We start from the raw sequence: 21,818 nt of genomic DNA, 5'->3' as shown, positions 1-21,818 counted from the left end.
CTTCTGGATGCATATGTGAATAAAGCGGGGGCAGCCCGCGCAAAAACGATGAACACTGGTAGTTCGGTCTAACTTTCGATCCCGGCGATAGGGCTGACTCCATGGGTGTTTTCTTGATTTTACGTATGTGTATCGTTTATGCACTATCTTCTGCATGCATACGTAAATAAGGCGGGCACAGCACGCGCAAAATCGCTTAAAAATTGTATTTCGGTCCAACTTTCGAATCCCGGACAGCGGGCTGGCTGGAGGGGTGATTTCGTGATTTTACGCATGTGTACGGTGTATGCAGTATCTTTTGCATGCACACGTGAACACTGTTTTGCGCGGGCGCAGCCCGCCCAAAAGCGCTGAACACTGGTATTTCGGACCAACTTTCGAATACCCGCGAAAGGGATGGCAGCATGGGTGTTTTCGTGATTCTCCGCATGTGTATCGTGTATGCGGTAACTTCTGGATGCATAGGTGAAAAAAGCGGGGGGAAGCCCGCGGAATGCCGCTAAAAAATGGTAGTTCGGTTCAACTTTTCAATACCGGCCAAATTTAACGTAGGATATCTTTTAAAAAAGAACAATGATAAGCGGGCTTCAGCCCGCTCAGCTGGCGGGCTTGTCCGCTAGTAAGTAATTAAAATCCGCATGACTAAGAATCTCAGAGTGCTCAGAGAAACATATTCTAATCTAACTGGTATAAGGGCGCTGACAATTTATATACTCAACGGAAAATGTTTTCTTATATTTGTTTGATAAAATAGAGAACAGGCTTTGTGAAATGCTTTAGGATTTTACTTTTAGGAGAAGTGAAAAAAATTACTAAATAAACTTAACATTTTAATTACTGTTTTTCAGTGATCGCATCGATATAGAAGCTGTACTAGAAGAATTATCAGCCAGAATTCTTCAAGAATATGGTTTCTCGCCGTTGGCTCGGTCTCTATTCAGATGGAAGTGTTACCAGGATAAATTAAGAAAAGTAAAATCTTTCAGAAAATATCTAAAATATTTTTATTTTCCTTCCGAAATAAAAAAAGTATATTAAAAGCTTAAAAAGCGCTTTTTTCACATATTTGAGTTTTACAGCTAGTTTTTTATGCGCTTATTTAGTCTAATATTCTAAAAGGTTTTAGATGTCGATAGGTTGAGTTACGTTTTCAACAGATGTTCCGTACGTAATATAACACAAATTTGAGAGTATAAAGCATTCATTTGACTTATAAGATGTTATTCGTAGGACACATTACCAACAATGTTCTTCGTTTGCTTAAATGCATTCCTGCGAGCAATGAGATTGTTGATGTCTCTTTAGAAGAGGGCACAGGACCTTTAAATCTTCAAAAAAATCGATTTTCAGATTTTTACATTTTATGAATATATAAACATTTCTGAACAAAATGCAAAATCCGCGTTATAAAATTCGCATTATTTCTTGAGTTATGAAAGTTTATATCGTATAGTAAATCAGCGACGCTCGTTTAAAGGGACAAATATGTTGGTTGTTTACGTTTTGGTTACCCTGTATACGAGCTCATATTTTTATTATTATGCAAAGAAATATTTAATACTGTTTTTTTTTTTTTTTTTTTTTTTAATTTTCCTTTTTGTGTAGGGGAAGAAGGACGGCAACTACTCAACTTCACTGCTGGTAGTTTGTTTACATGATAATTCTTATTACCACGCTGCTAAATCTAACGTCGTTTGAGTGTTTCTATTTCGGTCTTTCATATCAAGTTTGTTTTACTGAGTAAACGTTTATGTAAAGATATTTGTTTTGGAATTTAATAATGAATAATAATATCAAAAGTTTGTATCTTCAAAGAGCTTCAGGTCAAAGACCGAAGAAAAGGAAAAGCAATAATTTTTGTGGAAATCAGTAGACAAGAATTAATGATAAAGATGCAAATGTCTCTGCATCAGCATAAAAACTTCTAGATCATTTAGTAGTATCAGGTGACGGCGAATTTGAAGGGTATACAATCATTGATAAAAGTTTATTATTTTCTGGATTAGAAGAATACTTATGCTGTCATATTTGTCACAATAAAATTAGTATTACTTCTGAAGTAGTATATGGTTTAACCATAAAAATACATATTTCATGCTGCTCTTGTGGAGTACTAACATCTATAAGAAATTCCAAGCTTGTAGGTGAAAAACAAAATGCTTCTGATTTAAACAGAAGATTTACTTTAGCAATGAGGTATATTGGAAAAGGATTGACAGAATCCAGAACATTTTGTGGAATTATGGATCTACCACCACCTGTAACACAGAAGTCATACGACAAAATTGTAAGTCATATGCATGCTGCTACACGTAATATTATGGAAAATAGTACGAAGATAGCAGCTGACAAAGAAATAAAAATGACTGGTTCTTCAGATTTGACCGTCAGCGGAGATGGCACATGGAAAACCAGAGGACATTCTTCACGTTTCGGTGTAACTTCCATTATTGGTGGTGAAACGGGTAAAGTTATTGATCGTTATGTTTCAAGTTCCTACTGCAAAGGTTGTGAGACTGGAAAAAATATATCCTCAAAGGAAAGCTATTTGAAATGGAAAATGGAACTTAACAAAGTATGCAGTAAGAATCATTTAGGTTCACCTGCACAAATGGAAGTGAATGGTATGTTAAATATGTTTTCGCGATCCGAAGAAAAGTATAATGCTCGTTACGTTAATTATATAGGTGATGGAAATTGTAAAACTTTCTTACCCCTTACGAAGGATAGCCCGTATAATGTTCCGATTTCGAAGATAGAATGTGTAGGCCACATTCAAAAATGAATGGGTGCCCATTTGAGGAAATTAAAACAGGAATTCCGTGGCAAGAAACTGTATGACAAGAAACGTCTTAGCGGTAAAGGTCGACTTACGGATGTTCTAAAAGATCAAATTACATCATATTATGGTAATGCCATTAGGAAGCATTCTGACAATTACCATGATATGCAAAAAGCGATATGTGCTATTTGGTACCATAAACTTTCAAATGATAATGAAATAACTCATGACTTTTGTCCCGACGGTGTTGATTCTTGGTGCGCATACAAAAGAGCAGTTGTAAATGGCACAAATGAAAACTTTAAACACAAAAATTCAGTTCCTATTGCAGTTATGGATGCTATAAAACCTGTATTTAAAGATTTGTCCCATCCAGACTTGCTAAAGAGATGCACTGGTGGTCGAACGCAAAATATGAACGAGTCACTAAATTCATTGATCTGGACGTTTTGTCCGAAAACAACAAATAACAGTAGGAAAATTGTAGAAATTTCTGCAAATTTAGCAGTAGCCAACTTTAAATGATGGAAAACAGGCAACGCTGTTCGTCATGAAAGAACTAGAATGTATACCTGGAGCTAACTGTGTAGCATTTGCGGCAGAAGCAAATAGAATTCGTATTAAATTCGCACAGAAGCGAGCCCAGGGCAATACTTTAGAGGCTCGAATTACTAGAAGAAGGGAAAAAAAGGAAGCTGATGAGCTTCATAAACAAAATGAAGGAGTAGAGAAATATACATTAGAGAAAAGTGATGTTGTATCTTTAAATTCGATTTTCTCAAATTGATAATTTTCAAGTTTCCGCGCAGTCTTATTATCAAACCATATATGCTACGCCTATAAAAATTTAAGTGTGCATGCTACTGTTGTTACTCTGCATGCTAAAACCAAAAAATTTACATATGTCAATATATATACATATATTTACCTTCAAAAAGTGATAAAAAATTACATATTTTTAAATTTTAAAAATGTTTTCTTAATTTTTCAAATTTAAGATTTGATTTTTTTTATATATTTTGGTTTTACATTAGAGGTTAATGTATTTCAAATACATTTTTACCAAAAATTGTTTTCTATATGCAATATTTTGAAATTTATGATGCGCGCAACATTTGACAATTTTTATTTACATGTCTCTTATTTACATTTAAAAATTTTTAATTTACAAATTATTTATTTATTTACAATGTTCATTTCATTTATTTATTTCATTTCCAAATCTGTTTAAGGTATAAAGTAAAAGAAAAGTATAACTTTTTAATTATATAATATGAGTTTTTGAGTTTGAGTATTTTTATGATCGTTTCGACGAGCCCAAAGGTCCTGTGCCCCCTTAATTGATGAGAAGCTGGAAGGAATAAACAAAATTATTTTGAAAGTAAGTACAATAAGTAGGACACACAGTACAATAATAGTTGGAAATAACTCAAAGAGAACGCGGATATGGGGCGCCAGTTAAGCTCGCTACGCCACTGCTGCCGGAAGTACTGTAAAGCAGAGACAGAATAATAGTTGCTAGATATCTTACCGAATTAAGCTACAACTTGAAATATGATCATTGATCACAGATTTTGTTAAAGGTGAATTGCAGTTTGAAAGTTTCATCTGCATCAAAATCTTCTCAGTGTGAAAACGGAGACCTTTTCGCAAATGTAGTTAACCCCTTCAGAGTATTATTTAGTTGCGGGAATAATTGCTAGCCGAATATCTTTTTGTAATCTATCTTTCTGATATGCAAGGATATCTTATTTTTGATACCATCTATTATGTGCTCTTTGTTTATGCAAACCGCCTGACTGAGCAAGTGGAATGGAGGAGAAAACTGGAAAATTAACAGCCAAGATCAGTAAAATACTTTCTTAGGATAATTTAGGAACCTTGATTAACAGCAACTCCAAGCAGTAGCAGTTACAGTTACCTCTAAATTATCTGGAAGCATATTAACCAGCCATGTCTGTAAAAATTTGGTAAGCTTAGTTATTGCAAAATAATGGGAAAATTACTATCACAAACTATGCGTGTAAAATAAAAACTATCAACATAAAATACGAAAAGGAAAAGAAAATACATAGGCTAACAGCAATGACGGCGAATGATAGCACAACATTTAAGAGCTTTTTAATCCACAATATATGTAATGTAATTGTACGTAATCCGGAATATACAAATATAGATATATCATTCATTGAAAGTAAATTGTCCATCTTAAATTTAAATCAAGTGTACAGGTATTCATTTTGTTTCACTTTGGTTGCTATTCGAGTAACCAAAATTGAGCCTAAGAAACAGAAAGAGAAAAAGAGTGTGCTTGTACTTGAGAATGAGAGAGAGAGAGAAAATAAAATACAGTACATTGGACTGAATGCTGATTTAATCTGAGCACTGGTTTAATTTACGCACACAGCTGAATTTATTCTGGAGACTAAATTATAGATAAATTGTAAATAATATTTTTCTTTTAATTGTAATGTGGGTCATTTCTTTAACTTTATTTTTAATTTCACGCGATTAACTGTGATTTTGTGTTAACTTTTGACTTCAGCCCTGGTATTACCCCTGTTAATTGGGAGTTTATCATATTAAAACTAAATCACATTGCTGAAGATAGCTTCGGAATCTTCCAAAATTCATCAACAAATATCGTAAATTTGATCCTAAGGAAGGTATTGTCTGAAAAATATGCGAAGCAATAAACAATTGTTCTAGAAACAGTCTCTGAACTATTTTAAAGGGTAGATTTTTCTCGCAGTATTTTACAACGAAACTAAATACTGTTTTCAACGTGGTGCTACAGAAAACTTAGCCAATCAGAATCAAAATCAAGGATAACTGGAAACCCTCGACGGTAATCTATTTAGGCAAACGAAATTTCTAAGAATGTTGCAACTAACTTGATGTTGTTCCAACTGTTGCTTGAGTCGTATAGCAGTTTAAAAGTATAGGAGTTTTGCTGAAGTAAAGTACTTCGGAGTACACGCAATAGAACTGCAAGTTCACTCATTAAGCAAAGATTTAAAATCATTGACTACTTGTTGATCTGTCTACAGAGTTACAGTCTGCAAACAGATGAAAATGACTGCAAGACTTTCTGACACAAACTAGCTCGTATTTACCCGAATTCATTTACAATTAATTTTTTAAGTATTAGGCAAGCACAATTTATTAACAGCAAAGAAAAAGTGACATTATAAAGAAAGTTAGTTCTGTGAGCGAACTTTTAGATATTGTACCGAAATTGCTGTTCCAAAATACCAGAAAAGGTCAAGAAGTTCAAGTCCCTCTGTCTCGCAAAAGTAATTAAAAAAAATTAAAAGAAATTGACTCCACTGGATGTGGATGATAGAAACGTATCATAAATGAAGAAATCGGAGTTTTATGATTTATCCTAAACTCAGTGGTGCTCCTCTGTATAATTATTTAACTTTTCTCAATTCCGCTGCAATTTCTGGCAAAGCCTAACGAAAAACTCAACGTGAAAATCAATACTGTCGCTGTTTATAGACAAAGAAGGTAGCAACATTTCTGGACCATCATAGTTTTTACTAAACTGTAAATGATTTCGTTTATTTAAATCATCACATTATAAAAAGTTTGATTTCTTCTCAAACAGCATCATCAAAACGAAGATACTTTGTTTTGATTGGATTTTGAGCTCAGCCATTCTACGTAAAATGTTCTCAATTATAACTGAATTGAACAACCGGATTTTTTTTTTTTTTTTTGTCTAAATGAGCTAGCTTTCAATGTATCCTAAGCTAGTAGTATCAAAACATTAAAAATTTTTATTAAAAACAAATACTTCAATGGAAAAAAGAACCTAAACGTTTGACTAAGTCAAAGACAATTTACCTTCGATTATTAGAATCAGTGTCTAAAAAATAGTAAAAACGTGGATGAGGATAGAATCTGAGCAAATCTTTGAAAGGCCAGAAATGAATTTTCGCAGCACTTAAATTGAAACATCGAAAAAAAAAATAATTGAATGATATTCTGATATTAAGTTTTAATTTCAGATTAATGTTCTTTAGCAAATTTATTTTACTTGGATGGCTGTGATCTTTAATACTAAATATTTTGTTAGCATTACCATCATGATAAATATTTTAAAGTTGCTCTTTCTTTAGAAAATAATTGGCTTCTTTAAATACTACGTACCGTATACATAAAATTAAAATTAAAATCTGCTGTGATTTTGTTCGAACAATTATGAAAAAAAAAATTAAGTTTTTGAAAGTTTTACTGGCTATAATAACGGTTGTGGGTGTTTCAAAATTGAAGTTTAATTTTTCCGACTGAATCGTGCATAAATGGACATTTTTCGGAATAGAACGTAACGTATTTCATTTGAAATAATTTTTTATTTTGTGTATTTAATTTTTATTTCCTTGTGTTTCATTCTAAATTATGAAATTTTTTTTTCCAGAATTATAAAGAAAGCTATCCTGTAATGAAACAATGGCTAAGTGCGCAAACGAAGAATTACAGACTTTTGTTGGAATCAAAGTTAAATGCGCGAAGGAACAAAGATAGAAAAGTTTGTTAATTATATCTTTTCGTTTTCTGGAATAAATATTGTAATAATGAATACTGACAGAAAATATGCTTCGAACATAGGAAACACGATGTACCGCAGTCCTATTAATCTATTAAATTAAGAAATATGTTTGTGAGCTTAGAACTGTGTTTCATTACATTTTAAGTAACCATGTCAGTCTGTCCATTACAGTTTAAGTAATGGTCATTAATCCTTAAGTACGTTATCACTGTCCATTTAAAGTAAATTTACACAATTTAGATGTTCCCAGAAGGGAGCGCTATGCTACGTAGAATGCGAAAAATGAGAGATGAATAGCATTGGAAATGATATTTAATAACTTCGCCCTTGGATGGATACCATGAACAATTTTACATGTAAACCATTTCTTACAAGTAAATAAATCTATATGTATTTCTTTCATTTTTGTTAATACTGTGGATTAAAGCATGTTTAGCAAGCCAAGCTAGCGAGTGGAAGATCCTTGGTTTCGGTCATCGGCGAAGGCATATTTGATTTTTCGCATTTTTCACTCTGAAATGTCTATAAAGTTCTCTGTCATGGCGACCAAACCAAATGTGGTGAACGGAAATTCGACACCATCTAGATTGGGTCAGCTGGATCTCATGGGTGTACCCAATTGCTCTTTAAGTAGGGAAGAGTATAGGGAATTACTGTATTTGCCCTGTGCGTCCTCTCGTGGTGTAAGAGAGCACAATCAGCTAGAAAATGGAAGATCCATAATTTGCATCTCAGCCAGACACCTCCATGAATATCAAATAATCTAACGGGCATTATGAGTCATATTTATCATTTCTGCGAGTGGCATGCGCTATTTAGCGCTTAGAAATAAGTATGAAATATAGTACAGTAGAGAAGTATTTTAATAATGAAGTTACAAATTGAATATTATTACCGTGCTTCCCTGTTAGAATTACCGCTCGATATACCGTGGTTTCGAATATTATTTTTAACTAACACCGCAGATAATCTTTACTGATAAATCATATTATACTTTAAAAGAGACTTTTTGGACGATCCTTAAAATCTGAAACCTTTCAGACTCCCCCAACTGCAATCAATATGCCAGCATGGTTCAAGAACACAATTAAGAATAAATATGCGCTCAGCCGCATTAGAGACTGCACTACCATTGCTAAAAGCATTGCTGACAACCTGGAGTGACTCTTTTCCTTGGACACCGTGCCGTCAGCAGCCTGCTCTGTACATATATTGATTTACTTAATATTTTGTGGGTTTTTTTTTTTTTCTGTTTTTAATTATATTTAATATTATGATTAATCCAGAACTCATTTAATGTATTCCACAATTTGTAGTGTATTTGGTCATCTTTACATCTGTACCTGATTTTTATAGCACATCCTTAATATAACTGTATGCCTAACATGTACGATAATAGTGAAAAGTGTTTCGCTTACTCTTTGCATTTCCCACCATGCACCTTCTTTCCATGTTCTGGTCCTTACTTCAATGTTCCTCGTTTCGTGGCCAATCCCCGGAGGACACAGTACTAAGCTCTTTATTTATATTTATTCATGTATTTTTTTTAATTCCATCGACGGGATCCAACAGGCTGAAAAGCACCTAACCCAGTGGGCCAGCTGTTCCGTCGATGGTGAAAAGAAAGAAAGACCCCCCCCCCTTTTTAAAAGTAAATTTTTACCTTCGCAATTTTATCGTCTGCTAATTTATTTAACTTAATTTTATACGGAACAAAATTTATTTGTACATTTAAAAATAACGTAACACATATTTCCCACAGTATTTAAAACTTCAAATTATACGCCAAAAATACTGTAAACAAAACATGCTACCTTCTACTAAAAAAATGTTTAACAGCGGCAAAATTTATTAGAATATAATAATGCAAGCTATTGTCATTACAATATACGCAAGCTATTGTCATTGGTTTCTCACTGCTTTCAGAAATATGATTATTAGGAATCCATAGCCAGTTAAAATGTATACTTACCAATATAGCACTATTTTCCTTAATTCTGGAGTCAGCAAATGACTTCATAGATGAAAATGCTAAAGATTAAACCAAGATTTATCTGGCTAAAAAATTAAAAAGCTTCATTTCACAACTGGAAGAAAAGTAACAAGCTCTTAAAATTCGTAAATATTTGATCAATGCTAAATTGGCATTTATTAGCCTTTCCTTTTTGGTATTAAATATGAAGTGTTTATTAATTCAGCAAAGAACATAAATAGTAACAATCCTTCAAAATTTGTTTGATTCTATTTGTGCAACAATAAAAATTGTTTCTTCTTCGTAACACAATAATTTCTAAATATTCCTGGCCATACACTTGAAGTTCTACTTTACACCAAAACTTTCTATATACTTTCGATATCTTCAATAACTTAAGGGGAAAAGGTAATGAATATATCTAGAACATTCTAAAATCATTTTGAGGACTATTGAATATGTGATCTGTCTGGAAAGTATCCATGCGCTTTGAAAGTCTCGAAAGCACAGCCTCCAAGTAATTGGAAAGAACTAGAATTGATTCTATTGTGCTAGTGAATGATTGAAGATAATACAGTGAGAGAAGTCTAGGTAAAATTTTAGAACAGCGCAGTTCGCGATTCACTGATCTGCTCGCTCAGTCTATCTAACGGTGATATTACAACTCAAATAACAGCACCTAGCTTCTGATTGATTAATCACAAGGCAGAGTGATTGTTCATACGTGCAAGAAACCGCATTAAAACGTTTTTCACCCACATACTTTTAGGAAGATTTGAAAAAAATTCCCTTACCAGTTCTGCCATTCATATGTCTCTTTTTCTCACGTACGCAAAAAATAAAATTAAAAAAAAAAAAAAAAAAAAAAAAAAAAAAAAAAAAAACATTCAGACTGCATATTGCGATCAAATTTCATCAGTCATCTATATATCTAATCTTTTCTCATTATCTTCATGCAAAACAGCAGCTAAAACCTGTTTTCTTTTGATTAATCCTAAAGAAAGCTCTACTAAATTGTAGGTTGTCTCAAATTTTCTTGCTATGTGCTTAAGTCGCTGATACTTCGCTAGCAGTTTCTGAAATATTCAAAGCACCTGGATATTTTGTGAGTAAACGTAGCATTTAGCATTTGAAACAATTCCATCTTTTTTTTTTTTTTTTTTTTTTCTTTTTAGTTACGGATCCGGCTAGAAAAGCTACGTGAAAGCAGCAAAGCACGTTTGAATCGAGTGACCTATCTACGTCAGCTGCAAGAAGATAGCAGGCGCATCCTTAAAGAAGAAAGACATAAGTATTTCGCAAAAATTTGGGCTAAAAACAATCGTTAGTCACTCGCAATCATTTTCTTATTTCCTTAAAATAGTTCAGCTTTGTTATTATAACTTAGCAATGTAGTCCCTTGAGTAAACCATTTACAAAACCACATGTTGCTTAAAAAATGTTTGATAATTAATTATTAAGTAACGGATCATTCATAATCCAAATAATCCAGTCTACCCTTATTCAAATTGATTCGGAGACGATCAAAATAGATATTTCTGTTGAAATATGATATCCGAATTTTTTCGCTATTAACAATACTTCCTTCACTTCGCAGAAGGAAGTAAAAATATTTATTTATCCTATTGCTTCTGCCCAATAGTTTTTCTTGCTTCTAATTTCGAGAATTCTTATTTTATAGTGTTCGCTTTTTTACAGTATTATTTGTTTAGGGTCATGTCGAAGCAAATTATTTCTTGACTATTTTAATTTTTTATACTTCATTTTATTTTGTTCTCTATTGTTATTATAAAAATATTGGTGTTACATTATTATTAATTTGTTTTTTATTTGGCACTTGCTTTTGAATTATTTCATGAATTTATATTCATCCAAATAAATATAATTCAGAAGAAACATGGTTCTGTTGAAGATTCTTTGACTTCTCCTAAAAAAAAATTTTCATTCATTTTATTATTTTAAGCTAACAATTTTTTTTTTATTTCAGTTTTGATGTATGTTCTTCCTGTTAGGCTGTTAACCACCAATTTTTAATTTAATTATTATTTCTTGATTATGTAATTAATTTTTGCAGCTTACTGCATTACTTTAATAATTTAGAATCTTATTTCTGAATTTTTTTAAAATCTTGTTTATACATATAGTCAGAACATATTCAGAGAATAGATCTTTGGAACTGATGGTCAAAGCCAAACATTGCATTTCCAGCCAGCTTAAGTTCTTCCTCTTCTAAAGTTACTATATCTTTAACTATAGCATGCTTGAATTTTGTCGCATTCTTCAAATTTGCGAGGGGGAAAATAACATAGATACTTCTTTTTTAATAAATTGTTTCATGAGCAACATAAAAGAACTTGTTCTAAACTAATTCACTAATTTCACAAAAGCTTTAAAATTCTTCTGTTCATTTTCTATAAACTTATAGCCAATACCTTTAAACTGTTTAGTTATTCAACTGCAAAATAAAATGAATTATTCTAATTCATACTTCCGGTAAAAACTTCCGCTAAATTCTGTATATGGTTTTTATAGATGCAAGAAAGAAGAGTTTACTCTTTAATAGTTGACAAAAGTTCATTGCTTATTTCGTGATGATTTCTATTAAAAATAGAGATTCAGTGTTAGCCTTTCTTTAAACAAAATCAACGCACAAACGAAAAGTGAATTTTTGCCTATTTTAATGCTTTTTATGTTTAAATGTAGAACCAGATAGAGAAGGATTATATTTGTAACAATTTCAGACCCACCTTTTTATTTCATCACTTTTTCTGAAAGCAATTATACCGTTAATAATAATGTGAAATTCATTTTTAATATGATAAGTTACAACTGAATATACCTTTACAACAACTCTCGAAGACTTCATGATAAATTTCGAAAAAAAAAAAAAAAAAAAAAAAAAAGGCGGGGGGAATTTTTCGAAACTTAATTCAGAATCGTTGGTGAGAGAAAATTTATTTCAATAATTTTTAAATTTCGTGAACATGATCTACAAGTTTTTAATACACAAATTGTATACAGGCTTAAAATACCATATTTTGAACGAACTGTATTAATGCATAAATTTTCTATAATGCCTTCTTAATGACGGAATCATTTTTCCTTCAGAATGTCTAGATATTTATAATTTTAGTTAACTGCCAGACATTATTTCATTGCTTTACATCTTCTTGATTACTAAATAACTTCTCGTCTTCTCAGGTAAAATGCATTTGAAAAAGAGGAAGCCAGTTACTAAAGTCGACAAAAAGTCGACTATTTCAGAAGACACTTTGCTAAACTACTGGAAGGCAAAAGGTACTCATATCCTAATTAATTCTTTTTCGGATATTCTTCATTTCGGAAGTTGGATTGAATATTTTGTCCGCTTATATACATAAGATTATAATATATTAAATTTTATATCCCAAACATTATATCCGATTTTATTCGATATTGGTACTAATAGTAATTCATTAGCAAAAAAATCCTTTTTATATTTAGAATACGAGTCTAAACGATATTAAATAAAAATGAGAATTGTGAAAGGCGACGAAGAACAAAAACAGACACATTTCCGTCAAGAACAAAAATTTATAAGGTTTAACTAAATATTAACAAACATGTTACACATTTATAACAAATGTAAAATAATTAGAGATTTATTTGCACCTCAGCTCAAAATTGCAGAAACTAAAGCATTAAAAGGTTAACTTTTGTTTCTTCTTCGATGGACAATCAATTATGGTTCAAATTGTTTACAAAACAAACTTGCGAACCTAACAGCCTAGCTGCGTACCATTTTCCAGTGACTTCAAATGGCAATTTTTAATGGCAATTAAGAGAATTACTTCGCGGTTACTAACGTAATTTCAGTTTAACACAAAGCTTGTAGAAGCAGTGCTAAAGGCAAACATCTAAGTTTAACTATGTCAGAGTGAAGCTGCCAAACAACTCTCCTGAAATCAGATTCTCATTCCTTATTTAAAACTCATTTAATTTACACATTTCGATAGAGCAGAAGAAACGGTAGAAATACACGAAGGATTCAACGTTATAAATAACGTATTAGCTAAAATAAAAGTCATAAACTTATTTTTGAAATTTGATAGTTGCTTAAACCGAGATATTTTTTAAAAACAGGAAGATTAAACATTTCATCTTCAATATAGCATGAAACAAAGCTTAAATTTTCATTGATTTTATAAAAAAATGTAAGAAAAGAAATTATCCTAATTCATCGAAAAGATTATTAATCATTTCAAAATAATACTGAAGTTTTTTTTCTCCTATTCTTATTTCTCCTCTTACATACGCTGAAAATATTCAAAATTATTTACAGAACAGAAAGATTCATTTCATAGAATAAGAAATTAGTTTAAAGAGTACAGTACTGAAAATTGTTACTTCATAACTTTAAAGTCTTAATTAACAGCTTCTTCAAACCGTAAATTTATATTAAAAGAAGGGAAACATCTGTAGATGACAACTTTATGTACAGGAAAAATTCTATATTCATTTCATGTATGAGGAACGGCACAGCATGAAGCAAATAGTCTAAATGCGAAAATTCTTAAACAAATTAAATATTCTCTGTTAAGAAGCAGAAGATTAATAAAATAAAATAAATTTAATAAAATTAAATTTTAAAATAAAATTTATAATAAATTTAAAAATTATAATTGTATTAAAAATAAATAATTTTAAAATAAAATTTAATTTTATTACTTAAATTACTTAAATTTTTAAATAAAATTTAATAATTTAATAAAATTAAATTTTTAACCCAAAGGGACAATTTGCACAGAGGGGCTATTAATTTCGTTTTCGCATTTTGCGTCGGTTCACTATAAATGTCGGTTCACTTTTCAAATTGTTGCGACCAAATATTTAGAGATCTGCGCTATATTTAAAGAAATAAATAATGAAGAATCTGCTTGAATGTATGCTTCTCGCACTGTGAAAACACAACGGTACCTAGAGACATAAAATTTTGAATAACATAGTCCTCCATTCGAATATGGGCATCTGGAAACGCAAATCTGAAATTTGGAATTTTCTGTTTCATATTTTGTAAAGCATTTATGAGTTTTTGATTAAGATAGTCAATGATTTCAAAGCGAGCAATGGCAACACTGTACGAGGGAAAACAAACAAACAAACAAACAAACAACATTTATATCTCTAGCGCGTGAGACCGTGTATGGGAAGTTCTAAGGAAGATATGCTCTTTTTAAATTATTTTGTGATATTGCTATTGAAATGAATTTTATGGTTTGAATGCGAAGAACATGATATTTAATAGATAAATTTAACACACAAAACGTTAAAAAAAGCCACTTTGGATGTAATATAAAATTTGAAAACTTTCAGATTTTTATTTTTTAATTAATTAATTACTTAATTACTTTTTATTTACTTTATTTTTAATTCATTAATTACTTTTTAATTAATTAAATTTAAACTTTGATCTAATGTAATAAAAAATCTGAAATTTTTATCGCATTAAAAATTATCTTTATTACATCTTTCGTCTATTTTTAGATCACATATGCAGAGAACGCAAAAAAATATGTAATGCAAAAATTTTACCTTAATTTGCAATAGCCCTTAATTTTCTAATTTAATTTGGATATTTCCTTTTTTTACCCTTTTCATGCCGATAGTAGTTTTCATGCAGCTAATTCGGATATGAAAGTCAAAACTAGAAATCAAAACCTTCCTCTGAACTACGATTTCGTCTCGAGCACATATCGCTTGCTTCCTGTTGATGCTGCACTTGCTATGGTTTACTAAGTATTAATTTAATAATTTTTGTTATTATCAGATTATAAACAGGTTGATTTATTTACTTCTTTCGTTACATAACCCTATGACGGAGATACGGTGAAGGATGTAAATAACCTTTCTTCTTTTACTGTTTTATTTTCTGATTTATACCATTTTTCGCACTTTTTCATGTAATTAGTCACAAAGCTTCTCAGTTTTATTTTGAATGGTTTGCTCAAAGTTAAATGTGCGTGGATTCAAATGTTGTAGGAGAGAGAGATTTCAATTGATTTCAATTTTCCTTTTCCCTGATGAAATAGCATGCAGTGCAGAGACTGTTCTGTTATGTTCTTTTTACTGTTCTGTTAAAACTGTTTACTGTTCTTTTTACTGTTATGTTTTCTTATTACTGTTCTGTTATGTTCTTTTTTCTCTTAATTTTTTTTAACGATTTTTTTTTTTTTTTTTTTGCATTGGAGTATTCATTGTTTAAAAGTTTTGGTTTTTACATTTATTAAATTCTTTGTTGCATTTATTAGATTATTTGAAATTTATTAATTATGAATTTCCGAATTTTCGTCTTTGTGAAACATTAGTTCTAAATTTCTTACCTTATATATGTAAGAAAAATAAAGAATACTATATAAAAGATTAAATTAGCAACGTAAATTTCCCTTCTCTATTCTAAAAATAGTAACCTCTCTCTGCACTGTGTCATTTCGAGACTATTTTATGTCATATGATTCTTACGTAATTATGATGATGTAAATGGAACCAAAACTCAACCACTCAATAGTAATTTTAGAGCAATATTAACTGTCCAATCAAAAATGCTTTGAGAACCAAAACTAGCTCAGTTTGACTTCAGATTTCATCCTGAACATTACGCACTTTCTTTCTACGCTTTGCCTTAGCTGGATTGCTGTCTGTCTGCTGCTTCTTTCCTGCTACAATTTTATCAAAATGTAAGCCTTTTGGAACAGGCACATTTAACGTGCCGACTTGTGTGTAGCCGCAACCTGTTGCTGAAAATAAAACTGAAGATTTAATCTGCCTTCGCCTCCAATTTCTTTATTGCTTCTGAGTTTGAATTTATTACTTTGAATCTATTACAATTGAGTGGACAGGACACATGTCCTGTGTGCTGGAATTCCAGTGGAAATGTTATCGCAGTGTCTACAATAATCAACCATCTCTTCAAACCTTCATGTGTAACGGAGAAATTCATAATGTATATCGAGTATCTGCAAGACCAAAGGTGCTAACGTCAGTGAAAACGAAGTGTGCAGCCATCTTTTAAATGTTTAGAAGAAAAAGAAAAATGTTTTAAATCATCAAAGTGTGTCTGTTCTTCACAGAGATGTTATCCAAATTGTGGCTACGATTGTGAAAGCGAATTAGTTAATCAATGCTTTCATGTTATAATCTTCAAGATAATATATATATATATATATATATATATATATATATATTCTATTTACATTCTATCAAATATTGCAATTTCAGGTTTCGGATTAGGACAGGATGTAGATGCTCAGCTTCAAGGTTTCGAGGTAAAATGTTTTTCTTGGTACTTATTGTGTTCATCCAAAGAATAAAAAAAAGGCTTATCTGCTTATGTCTATGTAATTTTTTTCTTTTAAAAAAAGAGAGAGAGCCCGCCCGACTCGCTATTTAAAGCAAATCCTGAAGTAAAAAAAAATTTTTTTTTTTTTTTTTTTTTTTTTGCGGGGATGGGGTTTCAAAAAGGTTTAATGGACAATTTTCTGAATTCCTTCCCCCCCCCCCCGCCGCAGTTGGCACGCTATGTGAAAATATGGGTAAATGAATAGATTCACATACTATTTTTATTAGTCAAAGAAAGAAGTACCATTAAGACTTCGTTTCTTAATAAAAATTAACGTTTTGCTGAAAAAATATTGTTTGCGCACTTTTTCTGACCAAATAAGGAAATGCATGCCCCTGCATTCTCTTATTTAGCGTCTACGTAAAACAGTAACTTCAAATCTTGGTGATTGCTCTAGCTGGATAATTGTATCAGATTTGCAAATGAAATTAAAACTAGAGTCAACTAGTATATTAGACTAGATGTCTAGACACCTTGGCTTCTGTGGCATGATGATAGTATGCTTATCTGGTAGTAAAAGAAGTCTTCAGTCCAACTCGTATTCGAAGTGAATTTTTATGATAGATATAAATTTCCATCTGACAAAGATATACTTAACACTACTTAAAATTCTTCTTTAAATTCTAAACAGATAAAATTTCTTTACTTAACCTTCGGTTATTATAACGTGGCATTATAAATAGACCCTTTTCTATATCCTGCTTATGTAAATTTCTCGTTCTGGGATAGGCGTGATAAACGTTTGTCTATTCTTTAAATTCATGAAGCTAATATAATATATTATGTACTAAGAATGATTAATAGTAAAGAACCGTTATGTTTAGTGTCGAGCGTGTTTTTAGATTGCTGAAAGAAATAGATAAAGCCTTACCAGTATTTTTACAAATAACGTTTAAACAGTGGTGAAGATGGTATTTTTGTTTTTTATCGCAAAAAATGAAGGAATCAATACAAAATTTCAGTGGTGCTTAGGTTAACCAAACTGTAGCAGATATATATGTTTAGTTTCTTAATAAAGAATCTTTATTAGCTAGAAGCCGTGAAGTTTACCAAGCAAATTAATACATGAACTACATAAAAACAAAATAAGATACTAAGATCTGAATGAAGTAATTAATAAAGAAGAAGGCTATTCTGCAAAAATTAATCTCCCATGTATAGAGCTTCATAACAGAACTTGTCAAGGAAAAAGTGTTTGGAAGCTCGATACTTGATCGATTAATAAGAGAGCCAAGACAAATTTCGTTCCGACTTATTCACTGAGACTTGGAAGCGCAATACTTAATCAATTAGTCAATTAATTAGTAGAATTAATTAGAAGTCCCATTGAATTCTCTCTTTTCTTTATTTGTCTTAGCTTTCCAACACAAAAATGAAAATAGAAATATTGTACATTTTTACAAAAACGCGTTATAAAAATTTTGCTTTCAAAATATACAAATAGAAAACCTGCGAACTATGAAGAAGTTTTACTAAGAAAAAAGCAAATAGGAAAAATTCAAAATAGCCTCAGTTAAAAAATTAAAAGAGACAGTCCTGTAAAACAACTTAAAAAAGTAGTGTCTCGAAAAATAAGAAGAAAAACTAAAGAAAATTGTAAATTTAAATTTAAATATTGTTACAGTATCTTAAAATGTAAATATTGTTACAGTATTTTAAAATGCTTTTCTTTTTATCGTATGAGTACCAAACTTCAATCAACGATTCCTTTGCTGATTAAAATATATTTAGTCGCCATTCATTTTCAATCCAAATATGCACCAAAATTGTTCGTGTCTTGAGCTCTGAGGTGCTTATAATTTGAAATATGCTCATGTCTTTTACGTATTCCCACAAGCAAAAATCAAGTTATGTACTGTTTGGAGAGTGGTTAGCCATAAGACTGAATCATATCGCTAAAATTAACTGTTCAAACAGTCTCGCATTTTATCCTAAGGAAAGATTGCTCCACTTTCAGCCAAATGTTATATTTGGGTTCAAATGAGAAACCTGAACATATGCAAAAGACTTTTGTCATATTTCTTTACATTCATTCACATTTTCTTCCATTTCGCAATTAACGCTTTAAATGTGGTTAAAACCAATGCATGAATGATGCCAGAAATACTGTATGAATAACGCCCAGAATTACTTGTTTTTATGCATTATGTAGATATAATATCTACGCACTGTGTGAAAAGTTCCCGAAACTGTGTTGAAACGCATGATATTCCGTAAGTTCCGTAACTAATCTAATAAATCCGTAATAAATAATATTACAGATAATACGTAATATTACGGGTCCGTAATAAATAATTAATCTAATAATCCGTAATAAAGTTCCGTTATTAATCTATGACAAGAATATATTTTTTCATTTACTTTTTTATTTCAGATACCTTTTAGTTCTTCCGTTAGTGAATCATGTGAAGAAATTATTAAGAAGTCTTGCGACACGTCTGAAGGGAATACTTCCCTATCACATAATACGACGAATGATGAAAGCGAAAAATGTTTTCGAAAGCATCCACAAGTCCTTGACTATTCTTCAGTTTTAAATCACAGATCTGAACACGTGACTCCAGATGAGTGTCCATCTGTTAAGGAGGTAAATCGTCACCCGTCTGATTTAGTGAAAGGTACGATTTCAGATTTTGAGGCAAAGGATATAACAGTCAAAAAGTTTCAGAGCCATTATTTGCCTTCTGACAAGAGACCGTTAAAAGTTTTAAAGAAAAACAATGAAGATCTTAGAGGTACTAATAGAAATAATGAAGATCTTAGAGGTACTAAGAAAAATAATGAAGATCTTAGAAGTAAGTTATTAGCATTATCTTCTTCCCAGAGCACAACAGATACTTTTGAAGAAAGCCTGACAGAGGAAGAGAAAAATTTATTGCAAACTAAAGCTTCTGTAAGTGTGCGAAAGCGAAAATTGAAGAGTCACGAAAGAACTTCTACCGATCCTACAAAATCCAGTTCTATTTGCAATCGTTTGTTTTCCAGTGTTTCGAAACTTCAAGGAAAACAAATGAAGAAAACTGAAAGCGAGAAGAATAAAAAAAAACTTGATGAAGAAGATGATCTATTAACGACATCACGTAATGACAGTAAAAGATATATCAATCGTAAATTTAGCTTTCCAGAATGCGAATCTAGCTCTTCCTGCGCAACGTACGGGAAACAAAAGCCAAAACAAGAAGCCAAATTGTGTAATAGGCGAAAAGAAGATACACATTCGAATAGTATTATAAGTAGATGTGATATACAAGCAGAAAATCACATTTCTAAACTAGATCAAGCAAAAGAAACGAAAGAAGAGCCATGTTATGACAGCACGAAGCAAAAACAGATAAAAACGAAATATAGTATTGAGTCATTTCAATCAGAACATACGAAATTGAGACAAAATAACACGAATAAACGACACGAAATGGAATATTGGACAAAAGAGATTGACTTAGATTCAGACAAAGCATCGAGCGTCGAAGCTTTGGGACTTCGCACAGACATGCAGAAAGACATTCACCTCGGTAAATTGAATCAACTAAAGCAAACAAAGGAAGAGCCATGCAATAAACTGAGGTTTCAAAAACAAGCCGAAAGAAAAAGTGGTACAAAATCACTTCAATCAGAACGTAAGAAAATAAGACGAAATAGCTCGTTAAATCAAAGGAAACAACAGGAAATACAATGCTGGAAAGAGACTGAAAAGGAGTCAGACAAAGCATCAGAAGAAGAAGTCAGAAGATTTCATAGCGACAGGCAAAAGGAAATTAATCTTGCTGAATTAGATCAATCAGAGGAAACAAAAGAACAACCATATGATCAACTGAAGAAGCAAAAATGGGCAAAATCGAAATATAGCCCTGAATTATTTCAATCAGAACAAAAAAAAGCAAAACGTAACGGCACAGTAAATCAAATAAAACAGCAGGTAGCAGATTACCGTGGAAAGAAGGCTGAAATGGAATCCGACAAAATATTCGAAGCGTCAACTTCAAGACTTCGAACTGATATACATGAGGAATCAGGCAAAACATTGGAGGCAAGACTTCGAACTAACATGCACGAAGACATTTCTTCCAGTAAATTAGATCAATGGAAACAAGCGAAAGACGACAAATGTGATAATTTGAAGAACAAAAAACAGGCGAAAGCTAAATCTAGTTTTGAATATTTACACTCAGAGCAAAAGAAAGAGGGATACAGTGGCACATTAAATCAAATGAAACAACCGGAGAGAGATTACTATGTAAAGGAGACTGAAACTGAGTCTGATGAAGTATTGAAAATGGAAGTTTCAGGAACGAGCAATGATAATTATCCAATTATAAACCATTTTTCTCCTCAAGAAAAGCAAAAGTTTTGTAAAATTACTTGGAAAATGCTTGAGAATTCCCTTTTAGAAAGGAGGAAGAAATATTCAGATCTAAACGGACTTGATGAACTTAAGCTGAAGTTAAAGAAAAATGAGCTGATACAAAAGGAATTCTCTAATATCTTAAAGGACTATCCAAGCACAACTGAGATAATTTCTAGAAGTGTGTCGCGTGCTAAAAAGGGAAGTAAATCTGAAACAGGAAATTTTATTGAGAAACTAGGAGCCTTTCGGTCCCTAACGTGGAAAAAACCGCAAACTGAAGAGAAACAAGTTCTGAAAAAGAAAGACTTTTCTATAGAAAGAAGTTTCAGCAACGTAAGAAAGAACAAGGAGCACCATGATGTCAAAATAACTGATGAAGACTATGCACGTATTCCAAGTACAAACGGAGGTATTATCAAGACCGTAGAAAGGGCAGGAATCAAAGCATATACTGGTACAAAATTCACCAAAACGCTGGCAGAAGATTTTGTACATAGAAATAATGAAGCAGAGATCAAAAAGAAAGTACTGAAGAGGTTTAAAGATAATTTTTTCATTGAAATGTACATGGCACAGAAACATCGTCTACAGAGAGATCTTCACGACTATTTTTTTACAGACAGTATATCGCGTTCGCAAGTGAAAAGATATTACGAATCAGGAACTAAAGACCGAGAAGAATCTGTACTACATATTGATCATTATGAAATAAAGGAAGGCAAAAAAATCATCAACCAGAAACAGCATAAGTTCGAGTTTGATGAAAGAGATTCCATACATTCAGAA

General features: G+C 31.6%; 1 protein-coding gene across 1 annotated transcript in view; it reads left to right on the top strand.

The window, feature by feature from the left end:
* Positions 1 to 7,419, top strand: part of LOC118186593 (uncharacterized) — a 28,205-nt gene extending 20,786 nt beyond the window's left edge. Inside the window, exons 4-5 of the mRNA XM_085814318.1 lie at positions 849 to 972; positions 7,209 to 7,419. Coding sequence (XP_085670444.1) covers positions 849 to 972; positions 7,209 to 7,328 — 244 coding nt within the window. The 3' untranslated portion in view covers positions 7,329 to 7,419. The remainder of the gene's footprint in view (positions 1 to 848; positions 973 to 7,208) is intronic.
* Positions 7,420 to 21,818: the final 14,399 nt, after the last annotated feature.

Source organism: Stegodyphus dumicola, chromosome 4, assembly GCF_044657685.1.
Source record: "Stegodyphus dumicola isolate Sdum_Otavi_A_Nest chromosome 4, ASM4465768v1".
Classification (NCBI taxonomy): domain Eukaryota; kingdom Metazoa; phylum Arthropoda; class Arachnida; order Araneae; family Eresidae; genus Stegodyphus; species Stegodyphus dumicola.
This window is presented reverse-complemented; position numbering and strand designations above follow the sequence as displayed.